The sequence below is a fragment of the Thermobia domestica genome, chromosome 14 (assembly GCF_964235325.1).
Source record: "Thermobia domestica chromosome 14, izTheDome1.hap1.1, whole genome shotgun sequence".
Classification (NCBI taxonomy): domain Eukaryota; kingdom Metazoa; phylum Arthropoda; class Insecta; order Zygentoma; family Lepismatidae; genus Thermobia; species Thermobia domestica.
Window position 1 is genome coordinate 154659868 of NC_137467.1, and position 24945 is coordinate 154684812.

Here is a 24945-nt window from a genome sequence, read left to right on the forward strand (position 1 = left end):
GAAGCAATTTATATCAGGTATAGAAGGAGGAAGGGAAAAAGCAGAAGAGATGACTAGTTTTCGATACATGTGTAGTATTATTAGTGAGGACATGAAGTGCGAACGTGATATTAAAGTAAGGATACCGTTGATGGACGATATTGAAACGTAAAATTCCTACGTGAAGTCGAAGAGATTAGCGGAAGATGTGGGGCATGGAAATGTCTCAGTTTATGGCAAGTGACCTGCCAATAATGGCAGAATACGTATGATGATGAGGAGGGTTGTGGGTGGCTGAAAGGCAGAGCACTCACTTCAGGTGCGTAGACTCCGTAGATCGATCCCAGCTCCGCCAAGTGAGCTTTGTGGTGGACAGACACCGTGTGGTGAGTTTCTTCAAGATTTTTCTCGTTTCCGCTTTCTTAATTCCACTGTTTTGTTCATTATTATCATCACATTAACATCGGAGCTTATTCGTGGAATGTTGAACAAACAAACAAACAAACAAAATTATGATGTTATATGTTTGTGAAATTATTTTTGAATTTTGGCAGTCAGGGCCACAACCTTCCTATAAGCTTTTTGGCATAAAATGGGTACGTTTTTGATAGGTTTTAGATTAGTAATAGCAAGGACAAGCTCGAGAATAAATACCAAAAACTAAATCAAAATGTTCCCTTTCGTTTAATTATCCTCTTTACTTTTCAGCCCTTAGATTTCACGAAGGAACAGAAAGACGGAGTGTATGGCTGAAAAATGAAGAGGATAATAATTGGGAACCAACATTCTGATTCAAATTCAGGTATTATTTTTGAGCATATCTTTGTTAATACTTATTTAAAGCCTACCGAAAACTGTACCCACTCCTAGCTACGAAGCTTGTACGAATGTGTCACTCCCGATCACCGAAAATTCAATGACATTTTCAAGTTGAAAATATATAATACAGCAATCGGGCAATTATAAGTTTGTAAGACTGTATTCCTTGCCTAGTATTAGTTAAATTGGTTATAATTAGTAAATGGTACGATGGAATGCATATCTGCTAACAGTAGATAAAAACTTTCAAAAACATCCAACATCCAAAAGCATAAAATCTGAGAACAGTTTCCAGCAACTCCAAAACTCTTCCTCAGTGCATGTAAACAAATATTCTTTAGATACGGTAGGAAGAGTTGAGGAGTGCCTCAAAACCGTTCTCACAAAGAACCGTTCCGATTTTCTGAATTCAGTTGCTGAAAATGATTGCTAGCACTGGATTCAGCACCAAAAGAAACAGAGAAAAAGATGGTGTTTAGTGGCAGACCGTATTTAGGGTGGGAGATAAATGAGGGCAAAATGTCTAGAAATTCCATGTTTATTTTGGAACGAGTAGAGGGATTGAGGTCAAATGTTGGATATAAGGAATGCATGCAGAGGTCCACTGAATAGGCGTAATGTGAATCATTGGGGACATCTGAAAAGCCCCACGTTGGAACTAGCACAAGAAGAATATACGAAAAAGGGGTTATGTGACATATTGCTCTTGACGCACATCGTCTATTGAAATCAATAGTGGCCAATACAGTTTGAGACCCTGTAACAGGAGGCGTTCCACGCTATAGCAATGTATCAATACTGTCGTAAATGTGACGTGAATGAGGAACTAGAGACCCTGTAGTACGTTCCGTGAGCACGTTGTTTGCATGAGGAATAGAAAGAGATAGACTCAAATCCTGGAACAGCAAGAAGAATGTTTGCAACGTGTAACAGAATGAGAAGTAGTTCCACTCAGGGCTGGATTGGGGGGGGGGCTATAGCCCCGGGCCTCCAGGTGGACAGGGGCTTCCACTCTGATCAAAATCTCAATGGCTATCTGAAAAGAATAGTGAAGATACAATCATAATCATAAAATACAGTATGACCAAAAATATGAAACATATTCCCTTATCTTTCCTACTGTACTTTCACAGAAATGTATTGGGTAATGTCAGCAGGGACCACGTATGTTTTCTAGCCCCAGGCCTCCAGGTGGGTTAATCCAGCCCTGGTTCCACTGACGTGGTACCTTGCACAAGGACACCTGTGATTTCAATAGACGGTGTGCGTCAAAAGCCATATGTGACATGAACCCTTTTCCATATATTCTTCTTGCGCTAATTCTAAACATATCGCCTTTCAGATGCCCCCCACGATTCACATTGCGCCTATTCAGTGGAGCAATACATCTATCTTCTATGTCTTTCTATGTTCTATCTTCGCACTTTGCCCTCATTTATCTCCCACCCTGTATACGGTCTGCCACTAAACATCCTCTTTTTCTTTGTTCCTTTTGGTGCTGAATGCAGTGCAAGCAATCGTTTTCAGCAATTGAATTCACAAAATCGGAATGGTCCCTTGTCAGGTATTTTTTTCTTTCTTTTTGACTTTGAATGTTTAACATTTATTATTATTATTATTATTATTATTATTATTATTATTATTATTATTATTATTATTATTATTATTATTATTATTATTATTATTATTAATAATAATAATAATAATAATTACTGTTAAATTACGTTTCACAAACTCCATGTTAAGCAGTGGTGCCTATCCCCTCCAGATCTACCACTACCTTTCCCCCCTCGAAAAAAAAATAAAAGAGATTGGAGTTTGTAGTGGCGAACCAATATAAATTGCATTATATAGACTAAATTTTATTCAGTTTTGTAACTTGTCTTCATAATATGATGTTTTCATAGTATCATAATAAATGTAGACTCTTGGCTAGCTGTCTGAATATTTGTTTGGATTGTGCCTTTCTCAATAAGAAATTATGAAGCTCTCTAAAATCTGATAGGCGATGCGTGCGCTCTGAAATCCCCCTTGGACACTGCTGTGTGTGAGGAGATAAAGTTAGAGTAAGATATAAAAGTAATGTGAGAGTGAATTTTCAAATTATATATACTGATATTGAACATTTTACACTAAAAAATTGTTATGATTAAATTTTGTCGTGGCAGGAGTTCATTCCGTGAGGTTTTGACCACGCGGAATTCTGTCTCTATGCCCCTTAAAGATAGAAAATAGTATGATCTGTATAGTATATTTTATGTACATTATATTATAGTGCTTATATGACAAACTTCTGGTTTCCATCCCGGTTTCAGATATAAATACAAAATGAATTTTGTAATGTAATAAACGTCTTGTATTCGCAGGTGACTGATGAAGGCGTGTGTTCGCTCGTTGCAAAGGATTGTGGGAGATCGTTGACTGAGCTTAGGCTCGACAGTTGTGATGGCATTACGGATGTTGCCATCGAGAACATTGTGCAATCCTGTGCGAACCTTAAGATCCTTATCTTCCATAATTGCCGAACCACAGGTAATACTTCAACTGTTATCCTTTCAAGTTATGCTTATAGCGTATTTGTAACAAAAACATAGTAGTGTACAAGAGATGAAATAAATCAATGAAAAAGAAAACTATTCACTTAAGAACCTGACATACTAAAATTAATACAAAATTTACCATTTTTCTTTTGCTTGTTTTTCATAAGCGAAAGGAGATAATAAAATGTAACTACCACAATCATATATAATGTTATTCTACAACAGAAAGTATGAACCTAAAGAGTGTTCAATGTTGCCATCCATAGAAAGTACAGTGTTGCCAGCAGTACCGGATCTAGAAATTTCGCCCCCCCCCCCCGCAAGAAAATTTGAAAAGGCTTCAATACCTTTTTTAATAGTACATTTTAATGAAATATTTCTAGTGTTCTATTTGCTACGGAACAGAGATTCAAATACTTACGTTTTACAAGAAATCCCTCCCCTTTGACTTCATCTCCGCAAACTCCCGTATAAGATCTTTCTTTTCAATGGTCGAAGCCTCTCATTTTTGATTACCAACATTCCCAAGTCGCTCATTCTCTCCTGTGTCATTGAACACCTTAAATATCTCTTGATCCTCTTTAAGACTGACAATGACCTTTCAGCGGAAGCTGCAGTCATGAGTAAAGTCAGGAATAAAGCAAGAATGGTCAAAACTTCAGGATAACTTGGTGCAATTGTATTAAACTCGACGTATAGTAATACCGCCAATTCAAGAACATTTGTTGATCTTTGAAATATGGTTTTTAAGTCCAGTGCGAAGGGAAATTAATTCTGGTACTTCTTTTGTAGTTCTTCAACCTTAACTAAAATTTCTTCGTCTGAAAGGTTCACAATTACCTTCAGGAATATGATTGAAAATTCATCAAGAATTGTCTTAACGATGTAAAACGGTTCTCTATTTCATTGTACGCGATATTTAGAAGTATATTGGAAACATTAACCCTGAAGCAAGCCTCAGTGTTAGAAGACCGATGATCTCCTACCAGTTGATCGAATATTCTTTTTTTTTTTTTTTTTTTTCAGTTTCGGTTGTCTTTTTTCTAGGAACACAGGGTTGACTTTTCACTACGCAGCAACAGCTGTGGCGTCTTGATTTATTTGCTGATATTCTTCTCTCATTTTCTTAAATTCTTCTCGGCTCTCTTCAAGAGTATGTAAAGCTTTCTCAATTTTTAGTTTGAAGAAGTTGCGATGCGATGTTCAGTTGTGAAAATATTTTTGACAGCACCACAGTCAGAAACAAAATCGAATGAACCCATGACTTTTGCAATCACTGCTTCTGGTACCTCGTTAGCCTTCTTACTTGTCAATGAAAGTTTTTGGAGAGTTTTCATTACATCAGCATACCTCAACCTGATAGGTACAATGGACTGATACCGTGAGGCTCATCTGATTGGATTGAACTTTTCCAGTGACATCTGATTCTTCCGTCAATGGTGACAGAATATCTTACCTATTTATACTTTGGCCAAAAATATATACAAATCCTGGAGCTTGTGAAGAAACTGGCAACTTCTTTTACACCTTTGACGGCATCATTAGTGACAAGGTTTAGGTTATGTAACGCGCAGTGAATATATATAGCTAGTTCCTCAATTTCTTGAAGTCTCTTCTGAACACTTGAGTATGCACCACTCATCACATAAGCGACATCATATCCCTGCCCTCTGCATTTTTTCACAGACAATCCCAATTTCTCCAAATGTCAACACTAGAGTTGTAACTCCGGATGCAGTTGGATTTCTTCTTACATATAAAAATCCTAAAAACACTACTTCAATCTCGATCCGTCTGGAAACTTCGTTTTCTAAGCAATCGTTTAGTTCTGTAAAATTTACATAGCGAGTAATGAAACTCATTTGATCCTTGATAAAACTTGAGTCTTATCAATGATTAATTCGAAAAATGGTACTCTGTTAATTTTCTTCAACAAATTAGCTTCTAAGTTTGAAGACAGGCTATGGATGATTTGTTTTTGAATATCATGGCTGAAATATTTAACCTGGCCTTTGGGTACACTGATTAGCGAAAGTAAGAAACATCTCGTACGTGGTTGTCAGTCCTGGTAGTTCATTACTTGATTCAAGTAATTAAACTATTGTGAAAATCTCATTCTTTTTTAAGTGTTGAAAAATTAGTAGTTACAGGTGCAGGGGGACCTTCGAAAGCCCTTGGGCCCCTTAGGATCCACCCACCCACCCCCGCACCGCGGGGTCTTGCGGTTTATAGATTGGCACTGGTGGCCAGAATAATGTTTCCCCAAAAATCTAAGTTAAGGCAGCGATTAGATGAACGAACTTAACTGCATTTGATTACGAATCATGTTGTTTTGGTATCCTGTGAGCTACTTTTTAAATAATAGTTATATTTAGTTTGTAATAAACCAAATAGTTTTAACATAGTTATTAAAATTAAATAATAATGTTATTTAAAATGTAGTTCATAGAATACCAAAACAACATGATACGTAATCAAATGCAGTTGAGTTTGTTCTTGTAGTCGTTGCATTAACTTAGATCAGGGGCGGATCCAGGGAGGGGCGATGCCCTCCCCCCCAAGAAGAGGAAACTTTCTTATTTTATATATATAAATAAAACCCATTCCAAAGTTTGGAGCCCTTAAAAGTAGCAGTATGACAACCCACCGACCCCCCTCCCCCAGAAGTCGGTCCTGGATCCGCCCCTGACTTAGATTTTGGGGAAAATGTTATTCTGGCAAGACTGTAATTTCTATGGATGGCAACACTAAAAATTCTTTAGGTTCATATTTTCTGTTGTAGAATAATATTATCTATGATTGTGGTAAGTTGCATTTATTTATCTTCTTTCATTTATGAAATATACGCAAAAGAAAAATGGTAAATTTTATATCATTTTTAGTATGCCTGGCTCTTAAGAGATAAATTTCACATTATTATTATTATTTCAGAAACTAGAACCTTTCATAAGAATAGTGACCTAAAATCATCCTGAGGACAGATAGTGTTATCATATCCAACCTTAGATCATACATGAGGTCGGGTATATCTAAACAAAATACATGAACATTTAATAAAAATACGGGGTGGGTTGCTAAGATATGTCTGGACTTTAGGAGATGGTTCCTCTAAAGACAGGTAAAATAAACATAGTATATCAATATATACGTGATATCACACAATTTCAGTAATTCACAGGATGAACCGCAAGCCATAGCATACGGCGCAGAGTATGTAAATTGAGATGGACATACCATTCATAGGTCTGAGAAGACACATAGATATGCTGGAAACAAGTCACCAGTGTGCTGTAGTCGTACTTAAGGGGAGGGGGGCAGAAAAATGGTAACCACCAATAGAAGTAATACGAGGGTAACTCAAAAATTATCTGCAATGTAGCACTTTTCTTACATGTTTCATACTGACCTCTGTCCTCGTTTATTTTATAAGTATGTTGTTGTGGTCATACTATGAAAATTTGATACTATTTCCTCCATTTGTCTTCCTTTTGTTGCAGATAGATCATGGCCGTTCCATTAGAAGTTTGCATCAAAGAGGAACTTGACTTTATGAAACCCAAGTCTGTTGTGGATGATCTAGTACGCAGGACCAAGTTATTAATTTGCCCGATGATATGCCATTTCATCAATAGTCACTCGTCTGTCTAACAGAACTATGCCACGTGCAACCTCAATGTTGTAATCATTTATGGCCGTAGATGATCGTCCAGCTCCTTCCTCGTGCGTAACACTTCTGCGTCCATTTCTGAATTTTTCAATCCATTCGTAGACACTGTTCCCGTATTGTGCCGAAAGTCTTTGATGGATAGCAGCCCGTGATACACCTTCCGCCTACAAAAACCAGATCACTGCTCGTTGTTCCTCTTTGGTGCGAACTTCTAATGGAGCTGCCATGATCTATCTGCAACAAAAGGAAGACCAATATAGAAATTAGGATCAAACTTTCATATAATGACCACAACAGCATAACAATAAAATAAACGAAGGCAGAGGTCAGTATAAACAATGTAACAAAATTTATAGCTTCATTGCGGATAATTTTTTGACTTACCCTCGTATTTAATCATTACAACCTTGGTATGATACATGCCTCTCGGGAGGGGGTAGGGATATATTTCCACACTGGGCGCAACGTTATTAAAGGAAGTGTTTAAATGATGACTTTCATGTTTCCTGCATGATGAGCATCCTGTCACTTAGCAAGCATATTCTCCAGCACTCTGGATATCTCTAGAACGGTGCGGTATTACATATATATTCATATAGACCTTTTCCATGCCTGTCCTCAGAGCCAGGCCAGTATTGAGATACTTTTCGCCCCTGGTCCCCAAAATACTTCGCGCCCCACTTCCCTTATTTATTTATATTCAGTACGGGTATAGGCGTCGCGTCCACTTAACATTGAATCATCAGCAACCGAACGAGACAGGAGAACTAAATACACGGATTACACTGGCAGCCAATAAGTAATAGCTTCAGCTCTTTTTAGCCCCAGTAAGGAGAAAACTCCGTCGCCATGTGGTATCAATATTATTTTCAGTACAGATTTTCCTTAAACTTCTCTGTGGGCTAAAGAGGATGGATGAATGTATAATAAATAAATGTGAAAGACTTGGTGGAATGCCAATGCGGAGAATTTCGACAAAACTCACGAACACGATGCTGTACATCACAGACTTACATATAGCGTGGGATCGAACTAGGACCCGAACACTCTACCACTGAGTCACCGTACCCTGAGAAAGAAATAAAGTCTTTATTAATAATATCCTGTGGTTATACCCTTTAGGCTAATGGATGTGGGATGGTTAGGAAATGTACATAATTACGAAGAATTATGACACGAATAAGAACGTATGAAAAGACAAGACCTCGAGAAAATCCATTGACACTATGTGTCCATTACAAATCTACGTGCCCTAGGATAGAATTAGGTGCGGGACGTCTCTTTCTCTTTTTAGTTCTGACTACTACCATATTATCAGGTAAATTCGACTGTGAGCATATAGATTGGTGCAGTGAAGTTGTAGTTTGTGTTCCTATGTACTTGCTTTAGCTTAACAAACTAATTGATATGACTAAAGATGCAGCTTCAAAGAAAATGTGGAACCTTCACACTCAGCCTTTACAAAAGTACTATTCACTTAAAATTTTCTCCTTCAATAAACTATCAGCAAAATGAGTTTGTTATAGACTACTAGGAGTAACATGGTACTATTTCCTGAGTTCAACATGAACTCGATTGTCTGAGTACGAGTGTGTCTAATAATGTAAATGAAATATTTTATACAAACATACGGAAGGAACCGCGGTAACTCAGTGGTAAATCGCTCACCTCTGGTGCATGGGGTCCGTGGTTCGATTCAATTTCGCGCCAAGCGGCTTTCATGGTGGCCAAACAGTTTTTTTTTTTTTTTTTATTTATTTATTGTTCTTCCACTTTCCTTATTCCATCATTTCCTTCAGTATCATCATCACCGTCTCCCTTAGCCACGGAGCATAATCCTGAACGTTAAACTGAAAAAAAAAAGAAAAATGCAGAATCATAAGGTTACATGGAATTTAATCCAGTTGTGCCCTTTAACGGACTCTACTGAACGCTTACGTCATGATGACATTTGTTTGATTTTTATTAATAATAATATAACTTATTAATGTGTAAAACAATAAGTTTCTATAAAACAGTGACTCTTGTGTAGTATTGAGCATTGTTGCTGCCGTTGGAGACATTGACTAGAACATCTGCCTCAAAATTGATTCTAACTAACTAGCCACACTGGAATAGGATCTTTCTCTCTTTCTGACATCAGCAAAGTCAAGCGTGTCAAATTTGGTCACGAGTTTGGTCAGAAGAAAGATTGTTGACTGTTCGTACTCACCCGGTGGTGTTAGAATTTTTGCGTCCAGCCAGGGTCATGATGACAATTGGGGAGCTATTTGAAATAAAGAAGTAATGAACTCCGGTCTAGAAAGCCAACATTAACGACGAGGGAAACCGATGTACTAACCACACATCACTCCAGAGAGGTGAGCGCCACAAATTGACTGCTAGGCCTTGGCCCCATAAGAATTGTTATACTAGGAATTTAGTTTTTATAGTACTACAGACTCCAATGATTCTATATTTCATACTTTTCCTATATATTCGCGTCTCTTCCTATAAACTCTTATATTTCCTATATTTTAACTAAACCTCCTATATTTCTGTGGCATTGCTACTTCCACTTGTGAAAATAACAAGGAAATAAAAGTGTGGGTGGTTGGAGTTCCTTTCTTCTCCACAGTAGAGTGATTGAATGGAAACTCTTCTGTGTTTCCTCCTTTCCTGCTTATTGACTAAAGACAATTATACCAAACAATATACAGTTAGCGCAAAAAGTACTCATACACCTACAAAATGGAACAAAAAATAAACTAGTTTCGTCATATTCGTTAAAAAGTTCTATGGAGTAGTGATTTTAAAGACTTATAAATGATTTATTTAGGTATATCAATACTTTTTGCACTACCTGTAGGCAAATAATTGTAGAATATGTTACACATAGTCAAATCTTAGATTTTATTTTACATTTCAAATAGTTGTTCCAGGAAGGGTGCAACGGTACTTCTGCGTCTTCCCCGTAACGTTCTCAGTATTCCATTGTCATTTCTAAGTTTTCTGTTTTGTTCATTTCTGCGTTTTCTGTTTTGTCATTCCTGTTCTGATATCCAAAACACTAAGAAACTCGTACAGAATTTTGCAACGAGATAATTACCCATTTAGTTATATTTAAAGTAGAATGTATGTTTATATTACAACAATTGGTGTAATTTCCATGTGATCTTTTTTTATTTCTACCTTTTGGATAATTAAAATGCTCCTTTTTTCCACAGCTTTACGAAACCTGCTATATTTTTTCGTTGTGATTTCCTATATTCTTTTTTCATTAGCATTGGATAGCCTGAGTACTATGTTTTACCCTTTCCTAACCCATTTGTGGTACTTAAGAATAGTTTCCGGAATGTGAGCGAACATTTATGAAATTAAGGATAAAAATGCCAACATGGTAAAGTCCTTTAAGTGTCAGTTCAAATGTGAATCTGCGAGCAGATGGGAAAGCTTATGTACTCCGTATACGAGAATTCTCACAAATACTTGAAGTTTGCGTATCGATGTCCAAATTGTCAGTGTTTATCTGTGTTATTTTTGATTAGAATAAAGTAGATTTTGTGAATATAATTGGTAAACGTCTCTTTTATGTACTTGCGTCTAATATTTAATGCACTATGAACAGTATTGTTTCGGTGGTACCTGACACCTTCCTCAGCAGATCTGGGCAACTCATATACTTGTACAACTCAACTCACTTCTTAAAATTTCGTCGTGTTATTCCGTGTTCACGTTATACAATTCACACACTTAATAATATGATCATGTAAGCTCTTTGCACTTGAATCCTCTTGTTTTGAAAGTTTTCATGATTGTGAAAAGCTGACGGAGATTTTCTTTAAAAAAAAAAAAAAAAAAAAAAAAAAAAAAAAAAAAAAAAAAAAAAAAAAAAAAAGCAGATTTATGCATTATAATTGTAAATCTACGTTAAACGTAGGCGACGTGTATACATTTCTTTAACGTGTAGAATTATTCAAAACGAATATTTACAGTATGCAATAAATACTTAGCCAAATGATTATGAAACACGTACATTTTTAAAATTTAATTAATTAATTAATTTTTTTTCCCGGTTTGCTGTACTGATGGAAATCTTTCTCCAGTTGTTTGTTGCCAAGTCCCCTGGTTAGTTTAAGTTCTCGCTAGTAACTAAACCTTGACAATTTTTTAATTTTTGTTCCGAAATTTCTTCCTGAATTCTGTGGAGTGTGTTCGACTTCGAAATGTCTAACAGAAATAGTTCAATATTCTTAGTTTAACAACAAAAAAAAAAAAAAAAAAAAAAAAAAAAATCCAAAGATGAGACATTTATCACTTGATAGATCTAGTTTACCGAATTACAGTGATACGTGTAAATGTGTATCCTGATGTATGGTTTTGGAGAAATTCGTAAAAGATATAATTATTTTTGTAAACCTTAAAAGCTCATGTGGTACGATAACCACTTTATTTACTAAGATGAAACTGATATTGAAATATATACGAGGGCTGTCGAGAAAGTAGCAGACATTTTGGCCTATCGCGGCAGTGGGCGGGGCTAGAGTCGCCATCTTGGTGTCAAAACGTTGCCACTAAGTACGCATCCAGCTGTGGTAGCGTGAGGACTGTGACATTCTTAATGTGCTTTCTGTGACGTGTTGCAATATGCGCTGCAATGAAAAATCCCGCTTCTTGTAAGGTGCGTACTCTTCTGTGATTAGGTTTTTGTTCGCAAAACACCACGAGCCAATTAAAATCCATCCTTAGCTGTGTGAAGTGTATAGATATGAAATAATGAGTGAAGGCCGAGGGAGGTAATGGTGCATTCATTTTAAAAATGGCCATTCCATTGTTCACAATGAAAATCACGGTGATAGGCCTAGCCTTGTGTCACCCACCATACAGTCCAGATTTGGCGCCGAGCGACTACAACCTCTTCCAAAAGCGATGATAATATGGCTCGCTACCGAAAGCTTTGATACTAATGCCGAACTGCATGCCAGTGTAAGCCAGTGGTTGAAATCGCAGGCGGCAAATTTCTATCGCGACGGTATTGAAAAACTTGTGCCACGGTATTTTAAGTGCCATGACGATCAGGGGTGTAGCAGCAGGTTTATGTAGGAGGGGCTCGTCGTTTTTGAAGAAGGGCCAGCAACAATATACAAAAAAAAAAAAAAAAAAAAAAAAGGTTGCAGCTAGTGTTCTTGAGGCCTGAAAAACCGGAAAATTTTGGTTTCCTTCCGGAAAGCTAAAAACACTGTTTTGTTTAGCTTCTTTCTTCTTCCTCTTCTTCTTCTTCTGATTATTATTATTATTATTATTATTATTATTATTATTATTATTATTATTATTATTATTATTATTATTATTATTATTATTATTATTATTATTATTGCTTTTTCTCCATAAATTGTATTCCAGGTAGTTTTTATTATGCTTAACCAAGAACTACTGCCCCGACCAAACATTATATCATTGTGCATAACTATTTCAGTTCAAGCCCTTGTACACAGAACCCATCTACAAAAGTAACCAAGAAAGTTCTATCGCTATCTCACCTTCGAACATCGATATGTCACCTAGGGCTAAGACGTACCTGGAAGATGAAAAATAGTCCCTATCAGCATCGACGACCTTCTGTCAACCTTCTTTTCTGGAGGCCATGGATTCCATCTTGGTAGAATTTCGTGGGCGTGAAGCGAAGAAGGTATCAAGTGCATTTTGCTCCTCTACTAGGGAATTGAACTGGCGTCCTCTAAAATAATTATCCAAGGAATGGAACAGGTGATAATATTACGGTGCAATGTCCGAGGAGAATGGTGGATACAATAGTGTTTCCCATCCAAGGCGTAGAGTGGTGTCCCGGGTCATCCTAGCTACATGGGGCTCAGCGTTGTCCTGTAACAGGAAGACCCCTTTGCGATTCTGGCTTCAGAGTTTTGAGTTTTTTTGAACACTACTCAACTGCTCACAGTACAGAGTTACGATGTCGCGAGCTGTCCACCAAACACACAGGATGACCTTCTGGTGCAGTGTTGGCTTCGGCTGGTTTCGAACCGGTTCATGGGATGCTAATTAATGATGACGGCGCCGTGGAGCTTCGTACAGGACCCACTTCTCATCACATGTCAACACCCTGTCCACAAGTGGCTCCTTCCTCAGACGAGATAGCAAAGAAACATAGATGTGAGCTCGCGTTTCCTTCTGGCTCGGAGTCAAATCTTGTGGGACTCATCTACCCAACTTGTAGTGTTTCCCAAGTTGAAAGAGATGCTGCCGAATGGTTTCTCTACTCACACTGAATTGTAGTCTGGCCACTGTTCGCCTCAATTGTTGCATGACGATCTTCATTTTGTACATGTGTTGGTCTTCCGGCACGTAGTGCGTCTTCGAGTGTTTCGTCACCGTCCTTAAACTTGTTAAATCACCGCTGCACTGTCCGCGTAGTCACGACACCCTCACCAAAGGCCTGGCATATCTTCCGCCCCGTTGGAGTGGCGTTTGACCCCAATTTGAACTCGTACAGCACACACGCCGTTATGATGCTCTGTGGAGGTCCACTGTTCACTTTTCCTTACGCAGGTTCACGGTGTAACTGAACTGCCTCAACCAGGTAGTATGTTGGATATACCCAGACCAACAACTCACCTTCGCCTTATTTCCATTCGCATTCAACTAACGGTGTGAGGTCCAATAGAACACAGACCTCCACAAAAAGCGACAGAACATTCTTGGTTACCTTTACACATAAGACTGATTTTCTTTAAAATTGCACTTAATTTCTTTAAGATTTCCTGACAAAAATCTATGTATTAATAGCCGTGTCTGTGAACAAAAAAACTTCAGATCCAAATTGAAAGTGACTGTTTGTGACTCTTAATCTCTTGAACCACCCGACTGATCTCGATCAAATTTTTGACGTAGATGCAGTTCTAGCTTGGGAGTGTTTTTAGCTATTCACTTTGACGGTAGAACTTAGGGGCAGGGAAGAAGGGAAATTATAAAAATAAATAAAACTTAATAACTCTTGAACCAAACTACCAATCTTGATCAAATTTTCAACATAGATGACGTTCGTGCCTGGGATGGATTTTACCATTTCACTTTGACGGCTCAACGTAGGGAATGGGGAGGATACAAAAATCAATGAATATAAAAATAAAAGTGACTATGCTCGTGAGTTAATAACCCTTGAATCACCCGATCGATCTCAATCAAATTTTCAACATGGATGAAGTTCGAACCTGGGAAGTTTTTTATTATTTCATTTTGATGGTTGAACTTAGGAGTGGGAAGGAGAAAAGGGTAGATATATGAAAATGAATAAAACTAAATAACTCTTGAACCACCCGACCGATCTCGATCAAAATTTCAACATAGATGACGTTCGAGCCTCGAAAGTTATAAATATATATATATATATATATATATATATATATATATATATATATATATATATATATATATATATATATATATATATATATATATATACTTGAACGGTAGAACCTAGGGGAGGAGGAGGGAGATTAATATATACAAATAAATAGAACGTAACTCGAGAACCACCCAACCGATTTCAATCAAATTTTCAACATACATGAGATTCATATCTGGGATAATTTTTATCATGCCGTGCCACACAACATGAGGAGGCGAGAGGGATATATAAAAATGACAGAAAATGAGCAATATCAAAGAACACTTTAGTAATAATATAAAGGGAATTTATTACTATTTTTCCTTAATTTAACTCAGCGAAATCGGAGTGCGTCATAGATTCGAGGACGTCTTAAATTCGAGTAATTATCGAGAAATTTTTAATTAAAGATATTATTAACGTGTTATTAAAACTACTTTGCTAGCCATAAATATTTTTAATTTTGTATCATATTCAATCATTCATACAACAATAGTGTCCTGCGCACGTGCGGGTTTGCTAGTATTAATTTATTATTCGTGACTAAAAACAATTATTTTATTAACAGATATATCCCACTTCCTATTTTACACCAAGTAGCATTAAAAAGAGCAAATGAAATCCAAATAGAAACGTTATTTTTCACCAAATTTTCCATCTGATAAAAAATGTTTTTTAAAACAGAAATTACAGCATATATAAAAATATAATGTACTTAGTAATTAGTTTAGTACCATTGTTTAATGGTCGTATTTATAGTACCTTGTTTTAACGTTTGTCTTCAAACTGTCAAATATAAATCGCATAAAATTTGAGTAATCTGCTGTCACAAGAAAGTATATCATGTTATTTTCGATTGGTATAAGGAAGAGATACCATCCTATTTTACCGTAAATTATTAATTATATGTAAACTTTAAAGCTGGTCATTTGGGGGGACCAGGATATCATTTGGGGGGCCTGGCCCCGAGACCCCCCTGTGGCTACAACCCTGATGACGATTATATGGAAAAATAGCTTAAGAGTGTATTTTTCAAATGTATATAATACAATTAAAACATCTGTTACTGTCTGGATAGCTCTCTTACTTTCATCATACTTTTTATTATGATACTAATCAAATGACAATGCACAGATGGTTAATGAGATAGGTATGTCAATAATTATGATTAACTCTCAAATTTTAATTTTTGTGTAACTATAATTTGATTTGATTTTGAGTTTAGCATCCCTTTCAGCAGCAAGGCTATATGAAATGTAAACTTACCATGAGATGCAAACCACATCAGCTCCCGCCGGGAATCAAACCCAAGTCTCCCATGCCAAAAACGCGTGCATTAATCGCTTAGCCACGCGGGAGCTCTGTAACTACGAGAGTGATTCAGAAAATAATTTCTCCAATTTGATACCTTTATTGTGTTTGGTAGAACCGATACAGGTGTCAATGGAGAGCTTGCAATGTCAGCTACAAATGGTGGCATCATTTTTCAACATAGTCCCCATTACGAGTAACACACTTGCGCCAACGCGAAACAAGGTTTTTCATGCCATCGGCGAAGAATTGTGGTGGCTGCTGGCGCGACCATTGCCGAACTGTTGCTTCCACCTCCGTAACAACTGTAGCGTTGGCCCTTAAGGTGATCTTTAAGTTTAGGGAAGAGCCAAAATCGCAGGGTGCAAAATCCGGATTATAAGCAGGATGAGGCAGAATGTGAACAACATTTTGCCAGCAGATGGGACAACTTTGAATTTTTTTGACGGAGGAGAGAGAACGTGTGGCGGTACTCCATCGACTGACTCTTCGTTCCTGGGTCGTAATGTTGTATCCATGAATCGTCGCCGGCGATGATTGTTCCTGGGTGCACAACCTTTCGCAGTGAAAAATTCAGTGACAGTCCGCTATTTCAACCAGATGTCACCACTGGATGCCATTGATTGCTCCATTACTCTGGAACCAGTGGTAAACAGTTCAGAATGATTGCGGTACTATTAGCCAAGTAGTGAGCTTGGAGGCATAACTTTCTGTGTCACCCTCGTATAATAAAACAAGACACGCATTAATCGATAGATCACATCGAGTTAAACAAAATAGATATGCTTGAGAATAAATCCTCATGTGCTGTTTTCGAGAATTTTTCTCGCACTGGAAATTATGTCGTTTGTTCCTAATAATAGTTTTTGTTCGACTGGAACAGTATGTTTATTTATCAGGGCCTATAGCGAGTCACTTTTTTTTTTTAAACTAAGTTACTTTTTTTTCAAGTTGGTCACTAAAAGTTACCTTTTTTTCCAAATTTGTCACTAAAAGTTACTTTTTGGGGGAGGTAAAATGATTTTTCGTGTGATTTGTGTTTTACATTGGCAATTTTCTAAGAAAAATGTAAAAATATATGGAAAAAAGGCAGAAACTTGTTACTCATTACTCTTCTGAAAGCTTCAGTACTTGCTGCTACATGTGAAACAATCAGCTTTATTGTCACTTCAGCTTTTATTATTTCTAAAGCACAATGGATGGTTGGTGGATGCTTAAACTCTCAACGTGGGATTGAGAACCCTTCTGTGTCTATTCTTTCTTCTATCATAATAGTCTTTTATTTTTCTCTCGTAATAGTTAACGCTTCGCTCAACATTGTGTGTGTGTGTGTTTGTGTTGTTCATCATGTTCGTCTTGTGTTATGCCTCTTGTATGTTCTTCTTAAGAGTAGGTGATGAATTTGAATATTTCATGGCTTTGAGAAATCTTAATGCTAAATTAAATATAATGTCTAGAATGAAGAAATTCGGAAATAGGCCAGAAGTGGTTCCACTTACTCAGAAGCTTCTTACATCTGCTAAGTCTGCTTACCATAACTACAAAGCATACTTAGAAAACCTAAGAAAGGAGGAAGCTCAAAAAGAAGAAGTAAAGAAGAGAAAACGAAACGAAACAACAAACAGAGACGTGATGAAGAAATTGGCAAAGGAAAAAAGGAGCGTGATGAGATTTTGGTCACTTTATCGTGTGCTTTTCGTCACTTTTTGGCCACTTTTTCGTTTGGTTTTGGTCACTTTTCAACTATTTACAAGAGACCAGGCCATTATGAGCCCTGATTTATTTATGTGCTGTGCATACAGTAGAACCTTGAAAACTCGGCAATCTATAACACGGCAGTTCGGGTAACTCGGCCACACACTGGCAGATCGAAAAAAAAAAAAAAAACCGCGCTAAGACCCGTTCAAGGTCATTGTCCGCGTGCGTGCAAAAAAAGTAGCTCGTTTTTGCAAAGTTGGCCTGTTCATTATAGACAGCTTTATGCCTTCATTAATTTTCATTTTCATGTATAGTAAAGGCTCTATGCCTTCATAAAGTACATATGGGTAACCAGGGCAAGAGTGAACGCTGGGGCAAGAGTGAAAATGCTATTGACGAAGAAGTGGCAACGTCGGTAAACAAACGAATGTTGAAAATTAGTTCGGCATGACACATATAAGAACGGAAAAGGAGGGGAGCCGTATGCGTGCAGTGTGAAGAGCAGCAGAGTAGAAAGTTTGTTGCAAAAGGAAAGAAGTAAAAGATTCATAGGTAAGTGTCACAGTTTATAACGTAGTTTCAGCTGAAGGTGCAGGATTGGAAATGTTTCCTGGAAAAGCTGTATAAGTTCGTATTTCTTATCAGTGGTACGCAAAAGAAAAAACTGCTCTGGCTGGAGAGGGCAGGCAATTATTTTAAGATACCTGAAGCGGAGCAAGAGTGAACGTTCACACTTGCCGCTTGTTTTAAAGTTGGGTAAAGAAAATGTAGGAGCCAACACGTAACATTGAATAAAAAACATTTGCAGAGGTAAGGCAGAAGTTGGCGGCTGTAGACTACTAACAAAATGTTTGCATTATCGTTTAAAATTTCGCAGCCCGAGTTGTTGAGCATATGTCATGTCGCACGGGAACACAAAAGAAGCTACAAATTCGCATCAAAGTCGTCCACACTCATGGGTACGCCCAGCCAATTCAGTTGGAAATTGTTTTCAGATACACCAAACGGTGAAATGAGGATTTCCTGTATCATATGCGAGTGGTCTCACGAATAATGTTCCAATCTTAATCAAAGGGTGCAATAAGCAACCAATACATACAAATACAGTACTGTATTTTCTGAGGAAGTACTCGTAATTATTTTTTTTAAACCCCATTCCCGCTAACCCGGCATTTTCACAAATTCAGCCACCCTTACATTAGGCCGAATTTTCGGAACTCTATATAGAAAAATCACTTGTAACTAGTACATTATAGTTGTTGTCCTATGCTAACAGTAACACACATACTTCTAACAATGCCATACATATTCCTCATAGTGACGAACATACTCTCCCAACAATGACACAGATACTCCTAGCAGTAACGCAAATATTACTTATAACTGTGGCTTTTGTTGTAACATATCTAGTTTTTATGTGACGTGTTGAGTTAATAGAGATCCTTATTTGAATATTAAAAATTGTTACAACTGATGATGAATGAATGCGTTTACAAATTAGCAGGTAACCAAGAAAGTTCTTGTCGTTTTTGACGTCCCATTATTCTTGCGATCACAGAAAAGAAACGAAATTACGCACGTTCCAGTCAAGCAAGCGGAAGTTTGTCTGACTATCGACCTTCAGTAATAGAGGCACGTTGCGCACATATAGTAGTCATAGCTCGTCCAGTGTCGAAGTAGCTTGTTCGCGTGTGTTTGTTGTATGACTTTAAAGTGGGCCTATCAGCTGCCCATCAAGTCGCCTCATATGCTAGGCATTTGGAGAGAATGCCGTGAGCGAACGTACCGCCAGGTATTGGTTCCAGAAATTCCATTCAGGAGATGTGAGCCTTTCGGATGAGCCTCACAGTGCACGACCACACATGGATGACGAAGCCCTGAAAGGAGCCAACAAAAGGAACAGTGGTCTAACATGTGATGAACTTGCAGAAAGGTACCACGTTCGCGCTGAAACAGTCAGACTACACCTGTATATGAGAGGGAAGTCACAAGTTAAGCAAGTAGGTACCCCACACATCGAAAACCAACAAGGAACATTTAGTGACAACCTGTTTGTCCTTACTTACTTGGTACCTGAACACACCCATCTTTGATCTCTTGCTCACTGATGACGAAAAGTGGGTCCTCTATGTCATTCCCAAGCGTACCAGACATTGGTTATCGCCAGGTGACCCTATTTCTCACCTCAAGACCACCTCTGCACTCACGAAAGGTTATGCTCTCTATATGGTGGAATCGTCGGCAAGTGGTGCATTATGAACTCCTTCCACCTGATCTAACCATCACTGCTGCCCTCAGCTTTCAGCAGTTGCAAATCGTGCACCGTGCATTGCAGCAGAAGGAGCCGGCATTGGTGAATCGCAAAAGTGTGCTATTCATTCACGACAATGCCAAGCCAGCATGAGTTATAGAGGACCCGGGAGAACCTATAGCAACTTAGGTGGGAAACACTGTGTCATGCACCATATTCACCGGATCGTGTGCCTGTTTCATTTCCTCGACAATCACTTCCGTGGGAGATCCTTTGCAAAGGAGGGAGACATGCAGAATGCACTCACGGACTTCTTTGCATCCACGACCGCCGAGTTTTATCACCAGAGTATTGTGCAACTTCAGAAACGTTGGCAAAAGATGTTGGATGCTGATGGAGATTTCTTTGAAACCTAAAGGTACATACCGTCCACTATATTGCTCTTTGTTTATCACTGCTCTGGAACGGCAAGAACATTTTTTGGTTACTTTGTATTATAAACATGCATCAGTTCAGATTATTACTGTAAGTAATTTTTTATATATGAATGTATTGATTTTTTTTTTTAATTACAGATCGTTCTCGAGTGGCACTAGAACTATTTTCTAGTAGATCGTCATTCGTCCAGTTGACACTAACAGTATATTGAGACTTTCGTTTATGAGTAAGAAATTAATGGTTGTGAAAAATATACGTTAATTCTTCATACGTATGGTTTCTTGTGCGCTCTTGTACATTATAACCAAGTGCCTTAGTAAGTACAAGTCTTAATGTAGTGGCTTTGTGTAATAGCGTTTTAATGCGTTAGTTGACAAATCTGAACTACTAATGAAGGTCAAACAGCGGACAAATGGTATTCAGGCACTTGTGTTAAGCGTTGTCATGTAATGTTTTAGCGTTCCTAATTTATATGTTTTAACAATGGCGCATTTATATTACAAAAGAAATATTTTTAAGCTTTTCTCTTTCTTTTCCTTACAGCTTTTATTTGCTATCACTTTGTAATCTAGAGTTGCTATTTTAAAAAGTGTTCATAATATATGTATGTATATATTGCACATAGAATGTAATAGGGCAAACTTTTGTTATACTTTTATTAAAAATTAATTGTGAGAATACTCAAAATGTTTAACTGAAATTATAGTACAACTTATATTTTTGAAAAAAAAAATACCTAACAAAGTACAACTTTAAATTTCTAGTACAATAAGGATTGTACGTAAATCATTTTTTAATGCAATAAATATATATTTTACGGAGATGTTTGCTGTGATATTTGTACATGGTGATCTGAAAGTCACGCAACCCATATAAGTTCAAGTTCTACAAAAGATGTTGAATCTCATCATGTTCCTGAACATACACTGGATCATTGTACATGAAATATTGTCGACAGCACGTTAAATATTGGTTTGCAGTTCTTCCAAAGTATACTGATTAGTTACGTAAACTGTTGACTTCAGATATCTTCATAAAAGCTTAATGCAGAAAGATCTGGAGACTAGGGTGGCCACATTAATTTGAAAATTATGCGCCCTGATAACACCATTCCAAATACCCCATATTCATATGGGTGGTACTGCTCTGTTAAATATTTGCACCATGAGTTGTGTGACTTTTGTGGTCACTCTGTATTACAACAACTAGAAACAGCGTGTAATAGGTGTTCGATTTCCAACAAGTTATCCTTATAATTTCGACATTTAGTATCCTGTTGACATTGTCAGAGCATACGAATACGTTTAACGGTATGTGTTCAATGCATAGTACATATTATAGATTATATCAAGTAATAAGTTAAAGCAAACAAGATACAGGCTTAAAATTTCATTGTTTTATACTCATAATAATGTTATTTGTTGTTGCTAATAAAATGAACAGTGACGGATCTAGAAGATCAAAACTGGAGCGGCCAGCCAAAACCCAGACTATGATAAGTATATCGTGAGCTTACTATAAACTTTCAAAAATATATAAATAATAGCTTAAATTATTTTTGTCACTCAATAAAAACAGGGGGAGACTAGAACCCCAGGTCCCGGGCTAGATCCGCCACTGAAAATGAAATACTCTTTGCAACTAGGGTTCGATAGCGTCCTTTCTACTTCTACGGAAGGAAGCCTGACACAAGTACTTTATCTTCTGGTTAATAGATAGCTCTCTGTTGTACTGTATAAGTACGAGGTGCTAGGAAAACGGCTGTGAGTCAGTCATGGTGTAAAATGGAAGTACCCAAAATGCCCGTTCTCCAGGGGAAAAATGCGAGTGAATGTCACCAAGAATTGGCAGGGGAATAATGCTGTGCCATGAACGGTCGCAAGATGGGTAGCTTTTCAGCGAGGCCGGCCTGTGAGTGAGCGAACCTATGTGTCACGTGCCTTGTTGGAACCTTTGTTGGAGAATAAGAAACGATGTACGCTGCGAGAATTAGAGACAGAGACTGGGATGTAGGAGCGCAACATTCACAACTGAAGCTACGTAAAGTTTCATCGAAATAGGTTCCACATGCTCTTCAAAAATAGACACAAAATGCAAGTTTGTTCCAATCACCTACAGTGCTATGAGAATGAAGGCAATCAATTTCTTTCCAAGATCACCGCCATGGATGATTTCTAGGCCAGGACGTATGAATCTGAGTTGAAATCGTTGCGTGATAGACGATATGTGAAATCGCAGATTGGAAACATCCAGGATCACCGTGTAGGCAGAATTGCTCGTCCATACGGTTGGTGATGACTGTAGCATACGACACAAGGGGAGTACTTGTTTCTCACTTCGTTCCTTATGGCACCACAGTCACATCAGCGTATTACAAAGACTTCCTGCAGCGACGTCTACGACGTGCCGTTAGGGAGAAACGTCCAGCATTACTGTATAATGCAATCATATTGCACGATAATGCAAACCACATAAGGTAACTTGTGTACAGGACCTACTGCGCCGATGGGGATGGGAAGAGTTGAAGTATCCAGCGTATTCTCCGGATTTGTCACCGCATGATTTTGACCTCATCCCCAAAGTGAAGAAACCACTGCGTAGTAGACGATACGTGACTCGCCTGGATATTGAAAATGCTGTGCACCAACAGATCAATCGCTTCAGGCGTGGTGCAGAGGATGGTATTCGACATCTTCCACAACGATAGCAATATGCTGTGGACAATGCAAGAAATTATTTTGAGGGTTTATCATAATCAAACACGGTTTTGAAACCGATGGCAGCGTACTGTGGACAGTACAGGAGATTATTTTGAGGGTTTGTCATATTGAGACAAGTTTTGGAACATGTGCATTAATACATGTCATAGAATTGTGTGGGTCTTCTTTCATGATTCCTACGAACAAAATATCCACTATAGATACTCTTTCAGTTGTATATAACACATTTTTAATACATTCTTCGATTGTCGAAATATTGGATTGCCATGACTCCCAATCCCCAACCCTTAACCCTCGTATGTATGAAAATAACAGTAAACGACCGATATTAGTGTAAAATCCATAGTTTTCGGGGTCGTTGAGATGAATATTGACGCTTCTGATACCGTTTAAGTTCAAGTTTCAGGCTGACTTTTACAGATAACATGGTTCCTACACACTTGTATTATCTTTCGCTTTACGTTTTTTTTTTTTTCTGAACAAGGAACATGGAATTGGAAAGTAAAGTAATACCACAAGACATTACGTCACGATCGGGTGCTGCAACTTCAATGTAAATTTAACCTCAGCCGAAGAACAGAAGCTTCGTTACATTCATAACGAGTGGAACAATATCTTCAATTCTTGAACAGAATAATCACCAATGACCAGTCCTGGATTAAACATTATGATCTGAAATATCAAGTCAGCTGTCCAACATATGGAAACAACCACTCAAAATTTGAGTTTCTTGTTCCTCAAAGAAGTTAATATTGTTTTTATACATTGTGGAATAGTGATGCATCATTGGGTTACAGGTAATCAAACTATAAATGGAAAATATTATGGTAATGGTTCGCAAGTGGATTTGAACTAAGCAATTCAGAAGGAAAGAAAAGTAAATTGAAGTAGATTATGAAGAGTGGTTTCTTCTGTAGAATAAGGCTAGGCCATATGTGTCTCAGCACGGGCCAGGAAATGAAAGCTGCCACACACACTATCATATATCAACTCTCAGAAAATTGTATGCAACATATGTTTGAGAAGCTAGTGCACCGTTGGGAACGATGTAGAGACTATAAAGGACGCTATTTCAAAAAGGAAATCCACACCAGTCTTTATTCTGATTCAGACTCCGACAGTGGCGTAACTAAGAACTTAGGGGCCAACCCACAGACAACGTGGAATGGGGCCCTCCCGCAATGCGGGTCCCTTATTTACGCCCCTGGACTCCGAATAGTGATCTCACAAGGGATGATCACGGAGTACCTCCCCTGAGATCCGAACGAGACAATTGGGTTTGCATTTGATATGTTATAACTAGACGAATCCCAAAGTTATACGTGCCACCGGGCGGGATATCGTGAGTTAGTAATGTAATGTAAAAGCTATTAGCTGGCAGAATAGTTTGAACCGGGTCATTTGTTCGGAAACGGTTGAGTAGATGGGGAAGTCGTCGAATACGTATCCCATCATTTTAAGGACACACTTTTTGGGGTAAGAAAGTTTGCCGCATGGTCCCAGACGGGATCCAACTCAAAGTTTTCAAATGGCAAGAGGGTTAAGTAGCAACATCATTTGAAAGCTGTTGTTAAATGAAAGAAGATGGAACAAATCTCGACTCCACGATAACCCTGAGTAAAATGACAGCGGATCAAAATGTAAACACAAACTTAATTGAATAGTCTATGGCCACCTTGAATCCAAGATTGCCGCTTAAAACCTATGCCGAAAGTATAGACACTCCAAGCTGCTGAAGCTAGGAAAACCAAGTTTGGTATGAATGTCGATCAGTAAAGGGTAGGGGACGAAAAGATACGAAATGTTCAAAAACGCGACATCTTGAATTTAAAATGACGCACTATGTATCATATGCATGTCCTGCTCAAACCACTGGAGCTGGAAAAGGAAACTGAGGTATTTACGTTTATTGTCAATAGTAGATATCAACAAAACTCAAAGACGTATCATCTGTAATCCAATATAGCTGCCATCGTGAAAAGTGACTTTGTATATAAATGCTTTCAATTATGTTGTATCTGACAATTATGTTGCATCTTCATTCACTCGACCCGTTGAAATAAAGATATCTACGAGTGACCCGACCGAAACACAGAAGTTGTAACCACCAGCCGGCAGCTCTTACCGCCGCAGCAGACGAT

General features: G+C 37.9%; 1 protein-coding gene across 1 annotated transcript in view; it reads left to right on the top strand.

Annotated features, from left to right (window-relative positions):
* Positions 1 to 20919, top strand: part of LOC145670416 (protein AMN1 homolog) — a 40581-nt gene extending 19662 nt beyond the window's left edge. Inside the window, exons 5-6 of the mRNA XM_081739077.1 lie at positions 3165 to 3330; positions 20222 to 20919. Of these exons, the coding sequence (XP_081595203.1) occupies positions 3165 to 3330; positions 20222 to 20295 (240 nt within the window). The 3' untranslated portion in view covers positions 20296 to 20919. The remainder of the gene's footprint in view (positions 1 to 3164; positions 3331 to 20221) is intronic.
* Positions 20920 to 24945: the final 4026 nt, after the last annotated feature.